Here is a 21,719-nt window from a genome sequence, read left to right on the forward strand (position 1 = left end):
GTCACATCACAATCAGTCACATCACAGTCAGTCACAACACAATCAGTCACAAACTGTCAGTCACAACACTGTCAGTCACAACACAATCAGTCACAACACAGTCAGTCACCTCACAGTCAGTTGCAAAACTGCCAGTCATAACACAATCAGTCACAACACAATCAGTCTTCAAAAAGTCAGTCACAAAACACAACCAGTACAAACAGTCAGTCACAAAACAGCCAGTCATGAAACTGTAAGTAACACAACTGTCAGTCACAAAACTGCTAGTCACAACACAGCCAGTCACAACAAAATCAGTCAAAACACCATCAGTCACAACACAATTAGTCACAACACAATCAGTCACACAACTGTCAATCACATCACAGTCACAGCACAGTATGTCACATCACAATCAGTCACATCACAGTCAGTCACAACACAATCAGTCACATCACAGTCAGTCACAAACTGTCAGTCACAACACAGTCAGTCAAAACACAATCAGTCACACAGTCACAACACAGCCAGTCACAATACAATCAGTCACAACACTGTAAGTCAAATCACTGTCAGTCACAACACAGCCAGTCACAACACAATCAGTTACAATGCAGCTAGTCACAACACGGTCAGTCACAACACAGTAAGTCACATCACAATCAGTCACATCACAGTCAGTCACAACACAATCAGTCACAAACTGTCAGTCACAACACAGTTAGTCACAACACAATCAGTCACAATGCAGCTAGTCACAACACATTCATTCACAATACAATCAGTCACATCACAGTCAGTCACAACACAATAAGTCACTAAACAGTCAGTCACAACACAATAAGTCACTAAACAGTCAGTCACAACACAATCAGTCACATCACAGTCAGTCAAAAACTAACAACACAATCAGTCAGTCACAACACAGTCAGTCACAACATAATCAGTCACAACATAGTCAGTCACAACACAATCAGTCACAACACAGTCAGTCACCTCACAGTCAGTTGCAAAACTGCCAGTCATAACACAATCAGTCACAACAATCAGTCTTCAAAAAGTCAGTCACAAAACACAACCAGTACAAACAGTCAGTCACAAAACAGCCAGTCATGAAACTGTAAGTAACGCAACTGTCAGTCACAAAACTGCTAGTCACAACGCAGCCAGTCACAACAAAATCAGTCAAAACACCATCAGTCACAACACAATTAGTGACAACACAATCAGTCACACAACTGTCAATCACATCACAATCACAAAACAGTATGTCACATCACAATCAGACACATCACAGTCAGTCACAACACAATCAGTCACAAACTGTCAGTCACAACACAGTCAGTCACAACACAATCAGTTACAACAAGGTTAGTCACAACACAGCCAGTCACAACACAGCCAGTCACAATACAATCAGTCACAGCACTGTAAGTCACTCAACTGTCAGTCACAACAAAATCAGTCACAAACTGTCAGTCACAACACAATCAGTCACAATGCAGCTAGTCACAACACAGTCAGTCACAACACAGTCAGTCAAAACACAGTCAGTCACAACCGAATCAGTCACAACACAATCAGTCACAACACAATCAGTCACAACAAGGTTAGTCACAACACAGCCAGTCACAACACAGCCAGTCACAATACAATCAGTCACAGCACTGTAAGTCACTCAACTGTCAGTCACAACAAAATCAGTCACAAACTGTCAGTCACAACACAATCAGTCACAATGCAGCTAGTCACAACACAGTCAGTCACAACACAGTCAGTCAAAACACAGTCAAAACATGGTCAGTCACAACACAATTAGTCACAACACAATCAGTCACACAACTGTCAATCACATCACAGTCACAACACAGTAAGTCACATCACAATCAGTCACATCACAGTCAGTCACAACACAATCAGTCACAAACTGTCAGTCACAACACAGTCAGTCACAACACAATCAGTCACAACACATTCAGTCAAAATACAATCAGTCACATCACAGTCAGTCATGTCACAGTCGGTCACATTACAATCAGTCACAGCACTGTAAGACACAACATAATCAGTCACAACACAATCAGTCACAACACATTCAGTCACAGTCAGTCACAACACAGATAGTCACAACACAGTCAGTCAAAAATTTGTCAGTCACTTCACAGTCACAACACAGAAAGTCACATCACAATCAGTCACATCACAGTCAGTCACAACACAATCAGTCACAAACTGTCAGTCACAACACAGTCAGTCACAACACAATCAGTCACAACAAGGTTAGTCACAACACAGCCAGTCACAACACAGCCAGTCACAATACAATCAGTCACAATACTGTAAGTCACTCAACTGTCAGTCACAACAAAATCAGTCACAAACTGTCAGTCACAACACAATCAGTCACAATGCAGCTAGTCACAACACAGTCAGTCACAACACAGTCAGTCAAAACACAGTCAAAACATGGTCAGTCACAACACAATTAGTCACAACACAATCAGTCACACAACTGTCAATCACATCACAGTCACAACACAGTAAGTCACATCACAATCAGTCACATCACAGTCAGTCACAACACAATCAGTCACAAACTGTCAGTCACAACACAGTCAGTCACAACACAATCAGTCACAACACAGCCAGTCACAACACATTCAGTCACAATACTATCAGTCACAACACAATCAGTCACACAAATGTCAATCACATCACAGTCACAACACAGTAAGTCACATCACAATCAGTCACATCACAGTCAGTCACAACACAATCAGTCACAAACTGTCAGTCACAACACAGTCAGTCACAACACAATCAGTCACAACACAGCCAGTCACAACACATTCAGTCACAATACTATCAGTCACAACACAATCAGTCACACAACTGTCAATCACATCACAGTCACAACACAGTAAGTCACATCACAATCAGTCACATCACAGTCAGTCACAACACAATCAGTCACAAACTGTCAGTCACAACACAGTCAGTCACAACACAATCAGTCACAACACAGCCAGTCACAACACATTCAGTCACAATACTATCAGTCACAACACAATCAGTCACACAACTGTCAATCACATCACAGTCACAACACAGTAAGTCACATCACAATCACTCACATCACAGTCTGTCACAACACAATCAGTCACAAACTGTCAGTCACAACACAGTCAGTCACAACACAATCAGTCACAACACAGCCAGTCACAATACAATCAGTCACATCACAGTCAGTCATGTCACAGTCAGTCACATTACAATCAGTCACAGCACTGTAAGTCACAACACAATCAGTCACAACACAATCAGTCACAACACAATCAGTCACAATGCAGTCAGTCCCATCACAGTCAGTCAAAACACCGTCAGTCACAACACAATTAGTCACAACACAATCAGTCACACAACTGTCAATCACATCACAGTCACAACACAGTATGTCACATCACAATCAGTCACATCACAGTCAGTCACAACACAATCAGTCACAAACTGTCAGTCACAACACAGGCAGTCACAACACAATCAGTCACAACACAGCCAGTCACAATACAATCAGTCACATCACAGTCAGTCATGTCACAGTCGGTCACATTACAATCAGTCACAGCACTGTGAGTCACAACACAATCAGTCACAACACAATCAGTCAAAACACAATCAGTCACAATGCAGCTAGTCACAACACAATCAGTCACAACACAGTCAGTCACAACACAGTCAGTCACAACACAGTCAGTCAAAACACAGTTCGTCAAAACACGGTCAGTCACAACACAGTCAGTCAAAACACAGTCAGTCACAACCGAATCAGTCACAACACAATCAGTCACAACACAATCAGTCACAATGCAGCTAGTCACAACACAGTCAGTCACAACACAGTCAGTCACATCACAGTCAGTCACAACACAATCAGTCACAAACTGTCAGTCACAACACAGTCAGTCACAACACAATCAGTCACAACACAGCCAGTCACAATACAATCAGTCACATCACAGTCAGTCATGTCACAGTCGGTCACATTACAATCAGTCACAGCACTGTGAGTCACAACACAATCAGTCACAACACAATCAGTCAAAACACAATCAGTCACAATGCAGCTAGTCACAACACAATCAGTCACAACACGGTCAGTCACAACACAGTCAGTCAAAACACAGTCAGTCACAACCGAATCAGTCACAACACAATCAGTCACAACACAATCAGTCACAATGCAGCTAGTCACAACACAGTCAGTCACAACACAGTCAGTCACATCACAGTCAGTCACAACACAATCAGTCACAAACTGTCAGTCACAACACAGTCAGTCACAACACAATCAGTCACAACACAGCCAGTCACAATACAATCAGTCACATCACAGTCAGTCATGTCACAGTCGGTCACAACACAATCAGTCACAACACTGTTAGTCACAACACAGCCAGGCACAACACAGTCAGTCACAATGCAATCAGTCACAACACACCACAATCAGTCAAAAATGTGTCAGTCACTTCACAGTCACAACACAATCAGTAACATTACAGTCAGTCACATCACAGTCACAACACAATCAGTCATGTCACAGTCAGTCATGTCACAGTCAGTCACAACACAGTCAGTCACAACACAGTCAGTCACAACACAATCAGTCAAAAATTTGTCAGTCACTTCACAGTTTATCACAATACACTCAGTCTAAAATCTGTCAGTTACTTCACAATCAGTCACAACACAGTCAATTACAACAACAGCCACAAAAATCTCTCATTGAAATTCATATCTGATAAGATATTCTAACAACTGGTTATAGACTTGAACAATGCAGGTGTCTGTTGTGAAGATAATAGCTTATACAGATATGAAACGGGTAACTAGAAGGAAAAACCCTTATGATGAGAGTACAATATATTCCAGTGCAAAGCCTAACTGGCTCTCCCTGTCATTTTGTGACATATTGACAAGGTCACTAATAATGGTTTAGATAAACCCATGTAATATAGACCTGTCCTGTGTCCTCATTAGTAATATAAGATATCACAGCTTAAATGCCTGGCCCCAGTGGTCACTCACTGGTCACTTTACTGGTCAGACGGAGCTGACTCTAACTATGACATCCACTGACCCTGGTGCTCAACCTTGGGTTTGACAGAATCCTGGTTCCATCAAATTGGCTAGAACAATTCAGCACCCCAGCCATTACCTAACATGGCTCATTTGTCAAAGCATGGGCAGCTTGAATAATTTTCATCTAAATTATTTTCAGGTATTATTTCTTCTTATCTTATAAAAATAAAAATAAATTTCATGTTATATTGTTCAGAGTTTAACAAATTGTGAATGAACCTTTTGGTACAATATATCATCTAATCTGTAAAGTGTTTTTTGTGATTGGAAAGTTTTCTTTATGTCTGTTTTTAAGTTAAAAAACCAATAGGGCTTTGAATTTAGGACATGATCCAGACATAGCTGAATTGTGAGATGCCATTAGTAGCCATTATGTTGTAGTGACAGTGCCAACCTTCAACTGTCACAGTACAACAACCAAATGTAGGTATAGGTAATAAAAGCAGGTCTGAAACCGCCACAGCAGGTTTATAGTAACCATTATCTCACTTAGTCCCACTATAGTCCGCCTTTAAAACTACTTAAATGTGTTAAAAACCCCATTAAGCCTGGAACAAACAACAGACAAAGAACATCAGCTTATTGAAGTAGATGTTAACAAAATCTGGAATGGCAAAAGATGGCCAATGTTCTTGGCTTAAAGAAAAAGACAAGTCGTTCTTGAAAGGTCATGACATGCTTATACAATGTAAAAAGTAAACCTGTGATAATTGTATGTTTTCAATCTTACTGAAAATACATAAAAGCAAATCTGTTAACTTAGGAAAAATCAGATAAAATTCTATCCCAAAATAACACATCAAATTAAAGATATATACTGATTCTGTACATTTTGTAAACACTTTGATATTTTAGTGTTGGAACTGCCAGGGCTAGTGCTTATATTCAGGAACTTTAAGAAAAAACAATAAAACTATTAAATAGTTTACCATTTATAAACTTGTAATATGACAAGTGTATGTTATGATGTGCAAGGATTAAGAAGTTCTCAATTTAATACTGACTGATTAAAAAAACGGGTGAAACGATGACCCGTTAAGGTCATAATTTTTTCCGGGTGGAGGGGTCTTGTTTCCGGGTGTGACCTGGACAATCCAGGTGAGTTGACAGGTACATTTGTATGTACTGTTTAGGGGTGCTACAGTCAGTCGTCCTATTCAGTCAGTTTAAAAAAGATGTATGTGGAAACAATTAGATATGTACATGGATGTATCCTCACGCAACAAAGCAAAGTCATCTGAGATCAGTCTCTCACAGTTCATTTGTTCACATTTAAAGTATTTGGTTTTTGGAAGAATGTTGCACATGCATGGTCTATAAAAAACCAAGGAAACAGTCACATGTGTGCCGTAAACCCTATATTACTGTACATGATTGTTAGCCAATGAAAAGTGTTGTTACAACACTGACATGGTAGCTAGAACATGCAATATTTCTCAGTAGCGTAGATAGAGGAGACATGAGCGTAGATAGAGGAGACATGAGGGTAGATAGAGGAGACTTGAGCGTAGACATGACCCTAGATAGAGGAGACATGAGCGTAGACATGAGCGCAGATAGAGGAGACATGAGCGTAGACATGAACGTAGATAGAGGAGACATGAACGTAGATAGAGGAGACATGAGTGTAGATAGAGGAGACATGAGCGTAGATAGAGGGGACATGAGCGTAGATAAAAGAGACATGAACGTAGACATGAGCGTAGATAGAGGAGACATGAGCGTGGATAGAGGAGACATGAGCGTAGATAGAGGAGACTTGAGCGTAGACATGAGCCAAGATAGAGGAGACATGAGCGTAGACATGAGCTTAGATAGAGGAGACATGAGCGTAGGTAGAGGAAACATGAGCGTAGACATGACCTTAGATAGAGGAGACATGAGCGTAGATAGAGGGGACATGAGCGTAGACATGAGCGTAGATAGAGAAGACATGAGCGTAGATAGAGGAGACATGAGCGAAGATAGAGGAGACATGAGCATAGACATGAGCTTAGATAGAGGAGACATGAGCGTAGATAGAGGCGACATGCGCATAGATAGAGGAGACATGAGCGTAGATAGAAGAGACATGAGCGTAGATAGAGGAGACATGAGGGTAGATAGAGGAGACTTGAGCGTAGACATGAGCCAAGATAGAGGAGACATGAGCGTAGACATGAGCGCAGATAGAGGAGACATGAACGTAGATAGAGGAGACATGAGTGTAGATAGAGGAGACATGAGTGTAGATAGAGGAGACATGAGTGTAGATAGAGGAGACATGAGCGTAGATAGAGGTGACATGAGCGTAGACATGAGCGTAGATAGAGAAGACATGAGCGTAGATAGAGGAGACATGAGCTTAGATAGAGGAGACTTGAGCGTAGACATGAGCCAAGATAGAGGAGACATGAGCGTAGACATGAGCGTAGATAGAGGAGACAGGAGCGTAGATAGAGGAGACATGAGCATAGATAGAGGAGACATGAGCGAAGATAGAGGAGACATGAGCATAGACATGAGCGTTGATAGAGGAGACATGAGCATAGGTAGAGGAGACATGAGCGTAGATAGAGGACACTTGAGCGTAGACATGACCCTAGATAGAGGAGACATGAGCGTAGACATGAGCGCAGATAGAGGAGACATGAACGTAGATAGAGGAGACATGAGTGTAGATAGAGGAGACATGAGCGTAGATAGAGGGGACATGAGCGTAGATAAAAGAGACATGAACGTAGACATGAGCGTAGATAGAGGAGACATGAGAATAGATAGAGGAGACATGAGCGTAGATAGTGGAGACATGAGCGTAGACATGAGCGTAGATAGAGGAGACATGAGAATAGATAGAGGAGACATGAGCGTAGATAGAGGAGACATTAGCGTAGACATGAGCGTAGATAGAGGAGACAGGAGCGTAGATAGAGGAGACATGAGCATAGATAGAGGCGACATTAGCGTAGATAGAGGAGACATGAGCGTAGACAGGAGCGTAGATAGAGGAGACATGAGCATAGATAGAGGAGACATGAGCGTAGATAGAAGAGACGTGAGCGTAGATAGAGGAGACATGAGCGTAGACATGAACGTAGATAGAGGAGACATGAACGTAGATAGAGGAAACATGAGCGTAGATAGAGGAGACATGAGCGTGGATAGAGGAGACATGAGCGTAGATAGAGGAGACTTGAGCGTAGACATGAGCCAAGATAGAGGAGACATGAGCGTAGACATGAGCATAGATAGAGGAGACATGAGGGTAGATAGAGGAGACTTGAGCGTAGACATGACCCTAGATAGAGGAGACATGAGCGTAGACATGAGCATAGATAGAGGAGACATGAGGGTAGATAGAGGAGACTTGAGCGTAGACATGAGCCAAGATAGAGGAGACATGAGCGTAGACATGAGCTTAGATAGAGGAGACATGAGCGTAGATAGAGGCGACATGCGCATAGATAGAGGAGACATGAGCGTAGATAGAGGAGACATGAGCGTAGACATGAGCGTAGATAGAGGAGACATGAGATATCAGTTTTACTGTATTGTTGCTGGCTGTACATGTGCAGATTGTGACCGCAACATGAAGGATACTGACTTAGCGTAAATCACAGATTGTATAACCGCTCTGGCGGCACACTTGTTCCGATATTAATTAAAAAGTTCAGTGTTTTGGTTTGGTTTGTTTGTGTTTTACGTCCTATCAACAGCTATAGTCATTTAAGGACGTGCCAGGTTTGGTTTGTTTGTGTTTTACGTCCTATCAACAGCTATGGTCATTTAAGGACGTGCCAGGTTTGGTTTGTTTGTGTTTTACGTCCTATCAACAGCTATAGTCATTTAAGGACGTGCCAGGTTTGGTTTGTTTGTGTTTTACGTCCTATCAACAGCTATATGGTCATTTAAGGACGTGCCAGGTGGTGGTGGTGGAGGAAAGCCAGAGTTTGCGGAGAAAAACCACCGACCAATGGGCAGTACCTGGCGACTGCCCTACCTAGGTCTCGAACCCGAAACCCAGTGGTGGAGGGCTAGTGGTAGCTGAAAGTGAGAACGTTAGATGCCTAAACCACTTGGCCGACGCAGCCCCAATTTTTGAAAAAGTGGTGTCTATATATGTAGAACAACTAAGGTTAAAGGAAAAGAAAAAGTGTAAAGGGAGTTAAGGTTGGGGATGGAGATGCGGGCCACTTTGTTCAGTGAACCTGGCTCATATGCCATAGGAGGAAATAAACATCTGACCTTTTTGATCTGATCACAGTAGCCTCATATATACACTTAGAATCAGTAAGAACCCTTTATTGATCACTAGGTTACAGTTTGAGAAGGATGAACAGTAGTGCCATAATTGACCTCCGAGTTGCCGTTTGACCTTGCCATGGATAATGATCTCCAGTCAAATAATCACACTACAACCTCTAATTTTTCACGCAAATAATTCAATTCCCAGCCAACATACAGCCTGTGATTGGTGTATATAGAGGTATATGATTGCCAGGCCCTATAGAATATCGGTTCTCTATATGACACAAATGATCTGTTCATGTTTTCTGTTGGTCTGTATACATACCCTTCCAATTTGCGTGTTCCAAACAACTATACCATTGAGTTAGCCTGTGTAAAAAAATACTACTGATCAACTTACTCAAAACCATGCACACTCCTTCCACTCCCTCCACTTCCTGTGTACATACTCACACTCCTTCCTCTTCCTGTGTATACATATATACACTTCCTCCACTTCCTGTGTACATACCCACACTTCTTCCACTTCCTGTGTAAATACTAATTATGTACACAAGAAGTGGAAGGTGTGTTAACACTCCCGCCCCTTCCTGTGTACATCCCCACACTTCTTCCACTTCCTGTGTAAATACCCACACTTCTTCCCCTTCCTGTGTACATAATTAGTATTTACACAGGAAGTGGAGGAAGTGTATATATGTACACAGGACGTGGAGGAAGCGTATATATGTACACAGGAAGGGGCGGGAGTGTTAACACACCTTCCACTTCCTGTGTACATACCCATGCACACTCCTTCCACTTCCTGTGTACATATATACACTTCCTCCACGTCCTGTGTACATATAGTACACGCCTTCCACTCCCTCCCAAGATAATATATCCCATTAACTTTGACTTTAAGGTAAGAATTGCTGAGAATTAGCTTAACGGTTCCTGAATTCTGCATCATCAGTAACATTGAGAATTAAGAGAAACACATTGTCTGATTTACCGCTATACTCCCATTTGACTCCGTTGAGAAACCACCACTTCTGTTGTGGATTTGAACTCAGACACTGTAGGTCAAGTTGGATGGTAAGGAAGTCCCTCTGAGATAAACAATATGGTTAAATACGGTGCTTATACACATAGTTACTTGGTGGTCTTCATTGATACTAGATATAACATCTAGTAATGGGAATGGGTATTACAGTGGCTGTTTGGTCAGACAAGATGTCCTTGTCATTAATTCTGGAGGTCTATGATCCAGATTAATACATATGTATTGTGTCTGTGACATGACATTTTTATGGGCTAGCACTATAAATTCTTATATATTTTGTGTTAAAATGTATAGGTATCTATACTGACAGGTAAATCTTACCTGTCTGAATCCTGGTACTGGAGAAACTTGACTGTCTGGCACACCCTGAGGGGGGTGTACTACAGAGGGTATAGGGGTCTGATGTCAGATATCATAGGGACTGAGACCACAGTCAAACTTCAATATATCTACAATATGTATTTCTCCGTTTGTACATGTACGTTTGTACCTAAACAGGCGTGGATCAAGGAGGGTGTGGGCTTAGGGCGATAGCTTCCTGATCAGGGTCCAGGGGCAATTAGTCATGGTAGAGTAGAGCAAAGTAAAAGGGTGTGGGTAGGGGGAGGGGTTTATTTAATAATGTATCACTCATTTATAACATTAACATTTTTCCCTTGGGGGGGGGGTATACATGTATATCTATGTGAGGATGCTCACAATCTCTTGTCTCTAGTTCCACATGAAAACGTTATGGCGTTGAGGGAAGATGATGACATTTTCCTGAAATTTCAAGTTAACGAGTCTCCATAATTAAGTAATTTTTCGTGAAACTGGTGATGGGGAATGATACCGCACACAAAATCAAGTGAAAATGTTTGCTTTAAAGTATACGTCTCTGACCGTTGTCAGACTTTTTATAGACAACATGACCACAATAGATGAGTGGCAAAACAACATAACTTTTTGTTTGTCTGTGCTCAATACATGTGAGTGTAAATCCTTTCAATTTAAATATGCTTGGCTTTTTAATATAATAAGTTTTCAAAACAATTGCTTGCAAATCAGAATGACATGATCTTCAACATCATCTAAATTACACACATTACGCACTCGACGATTCAATGTTATGATATCGCCCTTTTTCTAATTTTAAGTTATGAGGAGATAAATTTTTTTTATTTCTTTCAGATATTCTTTTTGTATTGGTTTACGCAGGTAGTTTTGTAGATCAAAATATATCTATAAAAACATGCTTTTGAGAATAATCTATTTTTTCTGCACATTCTTCTCTAAAGATATCAATAAACCTTTCTTTAATTTATTAATAAATGTTGTTGTCTTTAATATAATGTTTCCAAATATACGCTAGGCCAGGTTAATCCCAGCCTCTGATATATACTACATGTCCACTGTGTAACTTGCTAAAGGCGCTAAGTGGTACTAATTGGTCAGCTGTAAAAGGTCAATTATCTTTTTCATTGCACTGTGTAAGTTCATAGGTACACTAGCCCGGAACCGCTTGACTGATTTTTGACACCTTTATAATTACCACACACAGATAGGGCACTCCGTTAACAAACTTACTATAGACAGAGACGTATACAAGTCTTTGTCATAGACAACAAGGAATCACACTATATTTTCTCAGGAACTCAGTCACACGATGACATTTTTTTTTTAATAAATTAGGAATTCCAAGTTAAATATTAGTTTACCTTGGTTAGGCATTGTTGTGAAATGAAATTGTGCCTGGGGCTGTCATTTCCTGATCGAGGGACAGCCAAAGTATCTTACCTGTAGGTTTTTACCTTGAACTGATTTACCTGTATACAGCTGAACGTGATGGATAGACAATGAACTGGATTAATTGACATGGACTTAATTGCCTTGAAATCACAGAATGTGACTTTAATCAGGTACAACACATCAGAATCCAATGTGACCACAGGTGAATGGTCAATGCATTATCACTGCCTAGATTCTCAGGTATATCATATTGAAAGAAATGTATCTGTCAGCGGGTGGTCATGTTGCCCTTACAACCTTTATAACGGCCACTAAAGTTGTTTATACCTTAAACAAGGAACAGGTCATTACCACATGCCTGTTATTCAAATTACCCCTATAAGGCCTAGCTGCTGGTGTGCCAGGGAACACACAGTAGGCCCATGGGAGGAGGGCTGTTACGTCCATGTATGTGTAAACCATCATTTTTGTGTGTTTTTTTCCTTCACACAATTATGATAGTTAGAATAATTTTCACGTAATGCGGTTTATAATGATTTTTTTTTTACAATTCGTTTCGACAAATATATATTCCGTAAAATTTTCAACCGAACGTTTCATAAACGCTTTTTAAATAGAAAGATGTAGACGGAAGTGCTACGGAAACGATACGGAAGTGCTACGGAAACGCTACGCAAGTGCTACGGAAATGCTACGGTTATGGTAGGGAAGTACTACGGAAATGCTACGCAAGTGATACGCAAGTGCTACGCAAACGGTATGCTGAAAGTGGAACAGCGAACATGTACGGGTCTGTACCTCCTAAGAACCTCCCGTTTCCCCTAAGTAACTTTCCTAGTAACTCCATAGACTTTCTTGATCATTGGCTTTCCAATGTTTCCAACATTTGTCAGCAAGAGGTCATGCCATTTTCTGTCACGTACATGTTCTCTGGGGTATTGAACTCCTCTTCCCCTTACTCTCGCATATGTTTTGGGTTTATCTCCCCTTATGTTTATTTCTGATGGATTACCTCCCTTGTTCCTGGTTCTGTTATTTGTTCTGAGCACAAATTAATGCACTCTTTATCAACATCAACCTCGGTAAATAACTTATCTCTGCATCTCTGCCAAAATTATATTTTAAAAAAGGAACTTTCAGTGACCTGAGGATTCATGCCAGACACAATAATTTGTTTGATTTTCATTAAAGAGTTCCTCAGCCTATCACCTAATTATGATATTCTTCTACCTACCTCCACCCTTTAGTATCCACCCTATCACAACTCACCATCAAATTAATGATAAAAAAATCCCCTTAAAATCTGTTTATTACAATTAGCTAATTTTGAGTTTATTGCCGATGTTCATAGTAAAATACATATCAAATATTTCCATCACAGTTTGCTAAAAAATTAAATTGCTGTCTTAGATAAAGTGATACAGATGTTTTTGGAGAAAAAAAGAAACTACCGAAAACCTTGAGAATTTCTTTAAGATGTATTGTAGGGCCTTGTAGAGATCCGAAATAGAACAAATACGTGTATACAATTTTGTGTGATATTGAATTTTTTGAGAGAGGGCCTGGCTGTTAGACTAAGCAGTGGTAAAGTTCCTATTATTAATAACAGGAGCTGCCGGATCCATGGAAACAGGTTGGTTTCCAGGGAAGATCTCGATCCCCTGTCATGTGTATGTAAGGTGGCTACAGATTATTTATCATTAGGGTAGCCGAAGAAGACCCCAATATGGAGCTGGTAATTGTTCGTATTCAGTGGGGATGATAATGGTCAGAGAAATGGTCAGATTGATGAGAGCGGACAGTACATATAGTGGACAATCCATCTGTAATTATATAGATTTGTAAAGCATCTATCATCAGGACTGCAGAGTATAAAGTCCTGTTAGCTTACACATTGTACAGAGAATTAAGGCTAGATTTATCTCCCTTTTCATGATTAGGATTACCTAAAACATTCTCTAATGTTGAGACTGGTTGCATTTATTTGTACCTTTTAAAAGTGCCTTTAATGAGTTTTCCTTTTACAGATGTTAACAGGTTATATTGAACCACTTTTTACATGTGTCAGCTATATATACATATAGCATGTCCCCTTCAGTAGTCACCTAAACTACTGCTCAAAAGGAAATGTTTATTACAAACCCTGGGATTTAAGGAAAGGGTTTCATTATTTTATTTTGGTATCTGTCCTGTATGTTTGTTGATACATGCTTATTCATTGAGATTTCAACAGTTTTTGGATTCATCTGTAAAATCATTTTTTATACTTTTTCTTCAAAATCAGGGTAACATAGTGAATATGTATTTGACATGTCTTTCTAACATGATGTTGACTGACGGATGTAAGCTGAAAATAAACTGAAAATAAGGTTCAAGCAAGTCTCATACAGCTGTCAATACATCAATGTCTTGGTAATGCGAGGTCATATATTCCCCCTGTCCCAGGAGTACATCTAATCATATCCAGAAATATCACTTTCCACTTTGTGAAGGTGGGAAATATGATATTTTTCTTTGATGCAATTACTTTTATGAATATGAATTGCTTCTCCTTGAGTGCTGGTGACGCCTGTTTTCTTATAATGGTAAGTTCTTCAAGGTCACTTGCAATTATTTGTTGATTTTCTGTTGAAACAACATTCATGAAATAAATTAAAACAGTATTTTTTTTATTTATTACTCAGATGATTTCTACACTTTTGCGTTGTTTTCAATCTATAACTCTGCAGAATGAAGATGAATTAGAAACACTTGTCTATCAAATAATTTGAAACTTAAAACACACATTACAAATGTGTTTAAAATACAATCCCCCCCCCCTCTCCCAAATATATGTATCCTAATATTGTATAATTGGACAGAGGTATTTTCACAAGGCCGCAGTTGTCAAGGCATCTGTTCGTCTATGGTCCTTAAACAACCATAACTGATAGAATGTAAAACATAAACAAAGTATCCTTATTTATATATATTGACTAAAAGTTTAAAATACATTTATTTTGTGATGATACATTAATTACCATTGATAAATATCCCTGTTAATTTAAAAAAGTGAATGTTTGTATTGTTAGTGTAGAGTTACAAGAGTAATATCAGTTTTATAAGATTTATTGAAACCTAGTTGTTAGTAAACAAATCATACCAAATGAATAAAAAAAATACCTACACTCAATTAAAAGTACATTTGTCTTATTCTCAAATTTTAAATGAATAAATACCCCATACAAATAAAAAATCAGAAATAAAATTCAAACAATGAGCAGTATCAAGAGATACCGAACACAAATAAAATAGATTTAATTATAGATATAGCCTCTTAGAATATACTTGGACGCAAATTTGATTTAAACAGAAATCAAAAATAAAATCAAAACAAAAGTTACTGAAACTCAAAAAAAAAAACACTAAAATAAAAACACGCCTAATTTAGTCACTTCTAAATATACTTACTGATAAACTCAAATCCATTCATACCTAAATTCAACTGAAGAAGGATCAGTATGATTAATACTCAATACATTACAAGCTGTTTAACCTAGTGTAAAAGCAGGGCTATAATTAGACTGATTTGTAGCTGATGGAACCAATATTAAGATGCTATCCTGAATATTAAGTTGTGTGGCTGGAGAAAGCTCACTGAGGTTGAAGGAATGAGTGCATTGTCAAGTACCCTCTATGTAAAATTTGCTACAATATTGTATAGCATCCCCCAGGGGACACAGAATTAATCTGTTTTACCAACATGCTTGTAGCAATGGAATAGAGTCCAGAGAATATGCTGCTGAGGAAGAATAAAGAGATTTCTGACAACATATACACTAACTGAAGTACAAATTTTTCTGAAATCATTCAGAGGACTTTGTGTCAGTAATGTGTGTGTATTAGCCTATCCTATATACTTAGTGTTGTTTTATATGTGTGGTTTTAATTAAAGTTAAAATACTACATTGTATTGGTATATTGGGGAATCAGAAATTCACATATTTTCTAAAAAGAGGAATTTAGACAAATTTTTAGACTTTAACAACAAAAATCAAAGCAAAAGCTAAAAATAAGTACGTTTGTGGAATGGGGAGTACCACATACTGAAACTGGATCTCATACCCTGTTGGATATACAGAGTTATAGCCCTTTGTTCATTTTTATACCAAAATTGTCCCGAGATTGAGGACAATGGATCGCTTGCTTTTATTCATCATCATTCAGAATCTCATATGTATGTCAAAGCGGACTGAAATTTAGGTAATGCAGACATTCATGTATATATACTGTAATACAGATTGGAATGAATTAAATGCATACACATGGAGAGAAACTGAATTCGTACAAACTTATAATAGGAGAAGACATACACAATAAAGCAGACTTTCAGCAGTTTCATCATATATGTTATTAACATATTTAGTGCTGAACAGAGTTTTACTCTTCGATAATACTGATAGAAATCTTCTGTCTAAATCAGAAATGATTGATGAAAATCCTCACTACGTATTCATTTTGGGATTCTCAATCATAATCTGTTGATAAATGATGCTCAAACGTCTTTTCTAGAGATTCCTATAAGGTAGAAAACTTGATTAATGACAAAAGATCAGAGCGATCCCTTCTAAAACTTGAGGATTCCATATTTGTCAGGTAGTCTGTTCAGATTAACTTCATGGCCTAGAGTGACTGTGACTGATGCAATTAAAGTCGTATTTTAGTTTTAATTTCTGTTAAATCAATACACTCCATTTGACTGCAAATATTTTCTGAAAACATTGGTTATATGTTTGTTTCCATTCATAGACTTCCTTATTAATGAACATACATCAATAACCAGTATAGTACCACAGTAATACACAGTTTTGTACCACAGTAATAGACAGCTTTGTACCACAGTAATACACAGCTTTGTACCACAGTAATACACCGCTTTGTACCACAGTAATACACAGCTTTGTACAACAGTAATACACAGCTTTGTACCACAGTTATACACAGCTTTGTACCACAGTAATACACCGCTTGTTACCACAGTAATACACAGCTTTGTACAACAGTAATACACCGCTTTGTACCACAGTAATACACAGCTTTGTACAACAGTAATACACCGCTTTGTACCACAGTAATACACAGCTTTGTACAACAGTAATACACCGCTTTGTACCACAGTAATACACAGCTTTGTACCACAGTTATACACAGCTTTGTACCTCAGTAATACACAGCTTTGTACCACAGTAATGCACCGCTTTGTACCACAGTAATACACAGCTTTGTACAACAGTAATACACAGCTTTGTACCACAGTAATACACATGCAGCTTTGTACCACGGTAATACCCATCTTTGTACCAGGGTAATACCAAGCTTTGTACCATTATAATACCCAGCTTTGTACCACAGTAATACACATCTTTGTACCATGATAATACCCAGCTTTGTACCATGATAATACCCAGCTTTGTACTACGGTAAAACCCATCTTTGTACCACGGTAATACCCATCTTTGTACCATGATAATACCCAGCTTTGTACCACAGTAATACCCAGCTTTTGTACCACAGTAATACCCAGTTTTGTACCACAGTAATACACATGCAGCTTTGTACCACGGTAATACCCATCTTTGTACCAGGGAAATACCCAGCTTTGTACCAGGGTAATACCCAGCTTTGTACCAGGGTAATACCCATCTTTGTACCCGGTAATACCCATCTTTGTACCAGGGTAATACCCAGCTTTGTACCAGGGTAATACCCAGATTTGTACCAGGGTAATACCCAGCTTTGTACCACGGTAATACACATGCAGCTTTGTACCATGATAATACCCAGCTTTGTACCAGGGTAATACCCAGCTTTGTACCAGGGTAATGCACAGCTTTGTACCACGGCACATGTACCATACATCAATACATATGTACCATACATCTAGGCATACCTATATGTTATATGCTTCAATAATTACTCATATACACAGGTTAAATACATATTATACTATATCATGTTCATCATCATAACTAAAAAGGAACTATGACATATTCTCTGTGGTTGTCAATGCCAGGATATAATAATAGTTTTTGTAAACTTTTGTTTTTTGATAAAAAAGATTTTCCTAAGACAGCCTCACCATTAACATTGAATGGACAGAAAAAAAGTTTGCAATCATGGTCAAAAATAAACATTTAGGGAGGAACCAATCATCAAATAAACATTTAAAAAGAAATGTTACATACGGAAATCATAAATTTACTTGCACTATTGATTGTATTTAATGAAATCTTTTGTTCAGGATGATGAAGGTCTTGGTATGTGTTATTCAACGAACATTTAGAGAGTGATCTGCCTAGAGTTTCTAGTTTGACACGATTGTCGATAGTCATGAAACGAGACACAGAACTTTGAACCACGTATGTGTTTGCTGACAAGAAAACATTCCCCCATGATAGGAAATGTGATCGTACAACTCTGTATTTTGACATGCTTGCCTACTGTTGCAGTCTGTTGATCATAGACGATTGATCTGAAGGAGTGATGATCAAGCGTTATATATGTATTGTACTGTAACATCAGGCTGTGATCAGATAGCCAAAGCGAGGCTGATTTTGAAGTGCAGAGTTTACGACCTCTCTTATGTAATGGCATTTTAATTTTGCTGTTGAGTACTAAGTAAATTGAGGTACAGCAATAGAAGAGAGTAGACACGCAAGTTATCTGCCCTTGACACACACGCAACCTTGATGTTACATGTTAGATGTTATCGCAGGGAAGGTCTCGTGGGGAACTGTAGACAATCGGTTGGAACAGTTGCCCACACACTTCTAAGAGAAAAATATAACAAATGACTTCAACCTCAAAAACGTTTTGTTGTAATCAGTGGAGGACAATAAACGAATAATGTCCCAAAAGTCAAATTATACTTAATACATAAATCAGTCCATACCTTGGTTTTGAAGAAGATACTTGGCAAATATTGCTAGGATATTATGGAGTTTTTCATCTGTAATAGGCACAGGCTAGGTGTTGTTTTTCAAAATGAAATTGTGCACTTTGATTATCATCAGTTTTGATCAAAGCATGCAGAATAGCATTTATTCACAAAAAAAAATCTTTTTGATTTGAAGATATTCTCTTGTCATGTCATACAAACCTCACAAAGGAATAAGACAATATGCTGAGGCAGTGAATATATAAGTCTTCTCTATAAGAGGCCCTTCATTTGTGAAGTTCACTGTTCTAAACATAGTGGTCATGGACGTATCAATGCTACTGTAGTGGTATCACATTACATTGTTTAAGACTGCTGTTTTCTGTTATTTTTCTGATAAAGTCAGCAATGTGTTTTATGGGGAAAACTCAAGGATTTGAACCGAGGACCCAATCCATTTTAACATAAACTCATGACCACTACAGTGAAATTATGTCTTCTTATACAACAATTGTCCCAAAAAGTAATTTTTGACAAAGATAGATCAAGTACAGGTAATATCATATATTTTTTCTGCACATTTCAGAAATCAATTGGTGGACGGATCACGGAAGAGAAAATCTTGGTGATGCATCACCCTATTTTCAGGTTTGTGGACTGCCCTTTATAAGTGTAAATCAATGGCCGATCTAATATCAATTTAAGATATTGTAACTATGCATCTGAAACTGTGTTATTACATGACCATAGTTTTACTAAATCCTTTAGGAAAAGATTGCAGGACTTTGTGGAAAAAACCCAAAGGTAACATAAACAAAATACAATCAACATCATCCGAGTGTAAGAATTAAGCAGGGTTATACACGGATTTAAACCCTGGACCTCGATTGTTACACTGTAGCTGTGAGCTACCTCACTCAGGTCAACACAAGTGTCTTGCTACGGCAATATCCAAAACCAAATTAAGGGGAGGTTACTGCATATATTAAGAAACCATTAAGAAAAAAGAGTTTAGAGGGACAGAGATCCAATTAACCAGAGTGACAATTCTAAAACAGCTTCTATGAATTTTTTACCTTGATTTATTAAAAATGTTTCAAATTCAACTTTTTTCACATTGACCTCATTTATTGTGCGACACACTTCCTTTCCGTGGTTTCATATACAAAGTTCATATCCAAATCAGCTCACAGGAGTAGATGCCTTTTTGTAATTTGGAAACTTAATAATAATTTAAATTTCATCAAAGATTTAAGATGAAGCTGTTCTTCACCAAAAATGAATGACCTGTATTTAGGCTACCAAGATAACTTTTTAGGTAAGAGAGTGCCAACTCATTTCTACTGCAGATGTGTATTGAAAAGTTATATTCCTGTTCAGTTGAATTTGAAATCCACATATAAAACCTGTATATAATAACTTTATGATGGTGATCGGGAGGTGTTGTGTACATCCATTGATGAAGGAGATGAATACCACAGTAACTGATTCCCATAATACCTCACAAAAAATGATTTCCGATGTAACTTTTGGGAGGCCTGATAAGTGACCTATTTCCCCTCTTATATGTGGCACTTTTCAGTTTTCTGAGAGTTAAATGACCTCAATGGAGATAATCTAATTGTTCCCCGACATTTTCCTATACATAGAAGGTACTGGTTTTGTACCGTAAAGGGTCATTCAGTTCAAAACAAATCACCTCATAATAAATATCAGAATTAAATATGGGCAATTTGATCAATACTATAACAGTTATAAGTATTATCTATGATAATTAGGTCATTGCAGTAATATCAGTCAATGAGTGCTTTATATAAATATATTCAAATTTACTGGCTTCGTTTATATTTTGGTTTGAAAAAAGAAGCATTCAGCATGCATTGCCCTGACCACAAAGCTCTAGTTTTAATGAAGAACAAAGGTCAAGGTCAATGTTACTATAAATAGTATATATTTGTCATTGCTTCAGTGGCTTAACTTGTTTTTATATGACCTGGGCCCACTTGTATAAAACATTTCAACTCATTGAGATTTCCTCAAGTCTAAGATTTCCCATAGACAATACATTGTTTGAAATTTTTCTTAACATTGAGATGTTTTATACAAGTGGGCCCAGAGTCTCAAATATTTGACCTTGAACTACTTTCTAGATCACAGTATGTTCAACATGAAAACCATTGTAATAAAACTAAATTTATAATACCAGTATATTGTGTGTTTTTTCCTTGTAGAATTTTCTATGTGTCACATGACTCCCAGGACCTGAAGATCTGGAGCTACATAGCTAGAGATGGACCCACCAATGTGTTCAAATGTAATGTGTTCAAGGCTTATAAAAAGGTAAGGCTTTCAACTTTTTCAGTGACACAAATTGCTCTATACTTTCGTTGTACAGCAAACATCCAAGATCATCACAGACGACCTTGGCTAAGTGACACGATCTACCACTTTATGTTGGAGGTCCTAAGCTATAGATACAGTGGGTAGAGTGGTGGACTCCAATTCATTCTGTGTATACCAATGAAGGTTTATCAATGGTATTTGTTTCAGCACTTTTTGACTTCGAAAAAATAATTAAGGGACATAGCACTAATTAAAAAGAACAAAATAATGTTCTTAACTGATTAGTAATATTGCATGGTTAATCAAGAGGGCTGGGTCCTCCTGGTTTAACAGCTGTGA

The 21,719-nt window shown here is 38.3% G+C and overlaps 1 protein-coding gene across 1 annotated transcript in view; it reads left to right on the plus strand.

Moving 5' to 3' along the window:
• The window catches only part of LOC110448032 (carboxyl-terminal PDZ ligand of neuronal nitric oxide synthase protein-like), a 113,802-nt gene that overhangs the window by 38,248 nt on the left and 53,835 nt on the right, over positions 1–21,719 (plus strand). The window contains exons 4-5 of the mRNA XM_021494065.1: positions 19,624–19,685; positions 21,269–21,377. Coding sequence (XP_021349740.1) covers positions 19,624–19,685; positions 21,269–21,377 — 171 coding nt within the window. The remainder of the gene's footprint in view (positions 1–19,623; positions 19,686–21,268; positions 21,378–21,719) is intronic.

Source organism: Mizuhopecten yessoensis, unplaced genomic scaffold, assembly GCF_002113885.1.
Source record: "Mizuhopecten yessoensis strain PY_sf001 unplaced genomic scaffold, ASM211388v2 scaffold3799, whole genome shotgun sequence".
Taxonomy (NCBI): Eukaryota; Metazoa; Mollusca; class Bivalvia; order Pectinida; family Pectinidae; genus Mizuhopecten; species Mizuhopecten yessoensis.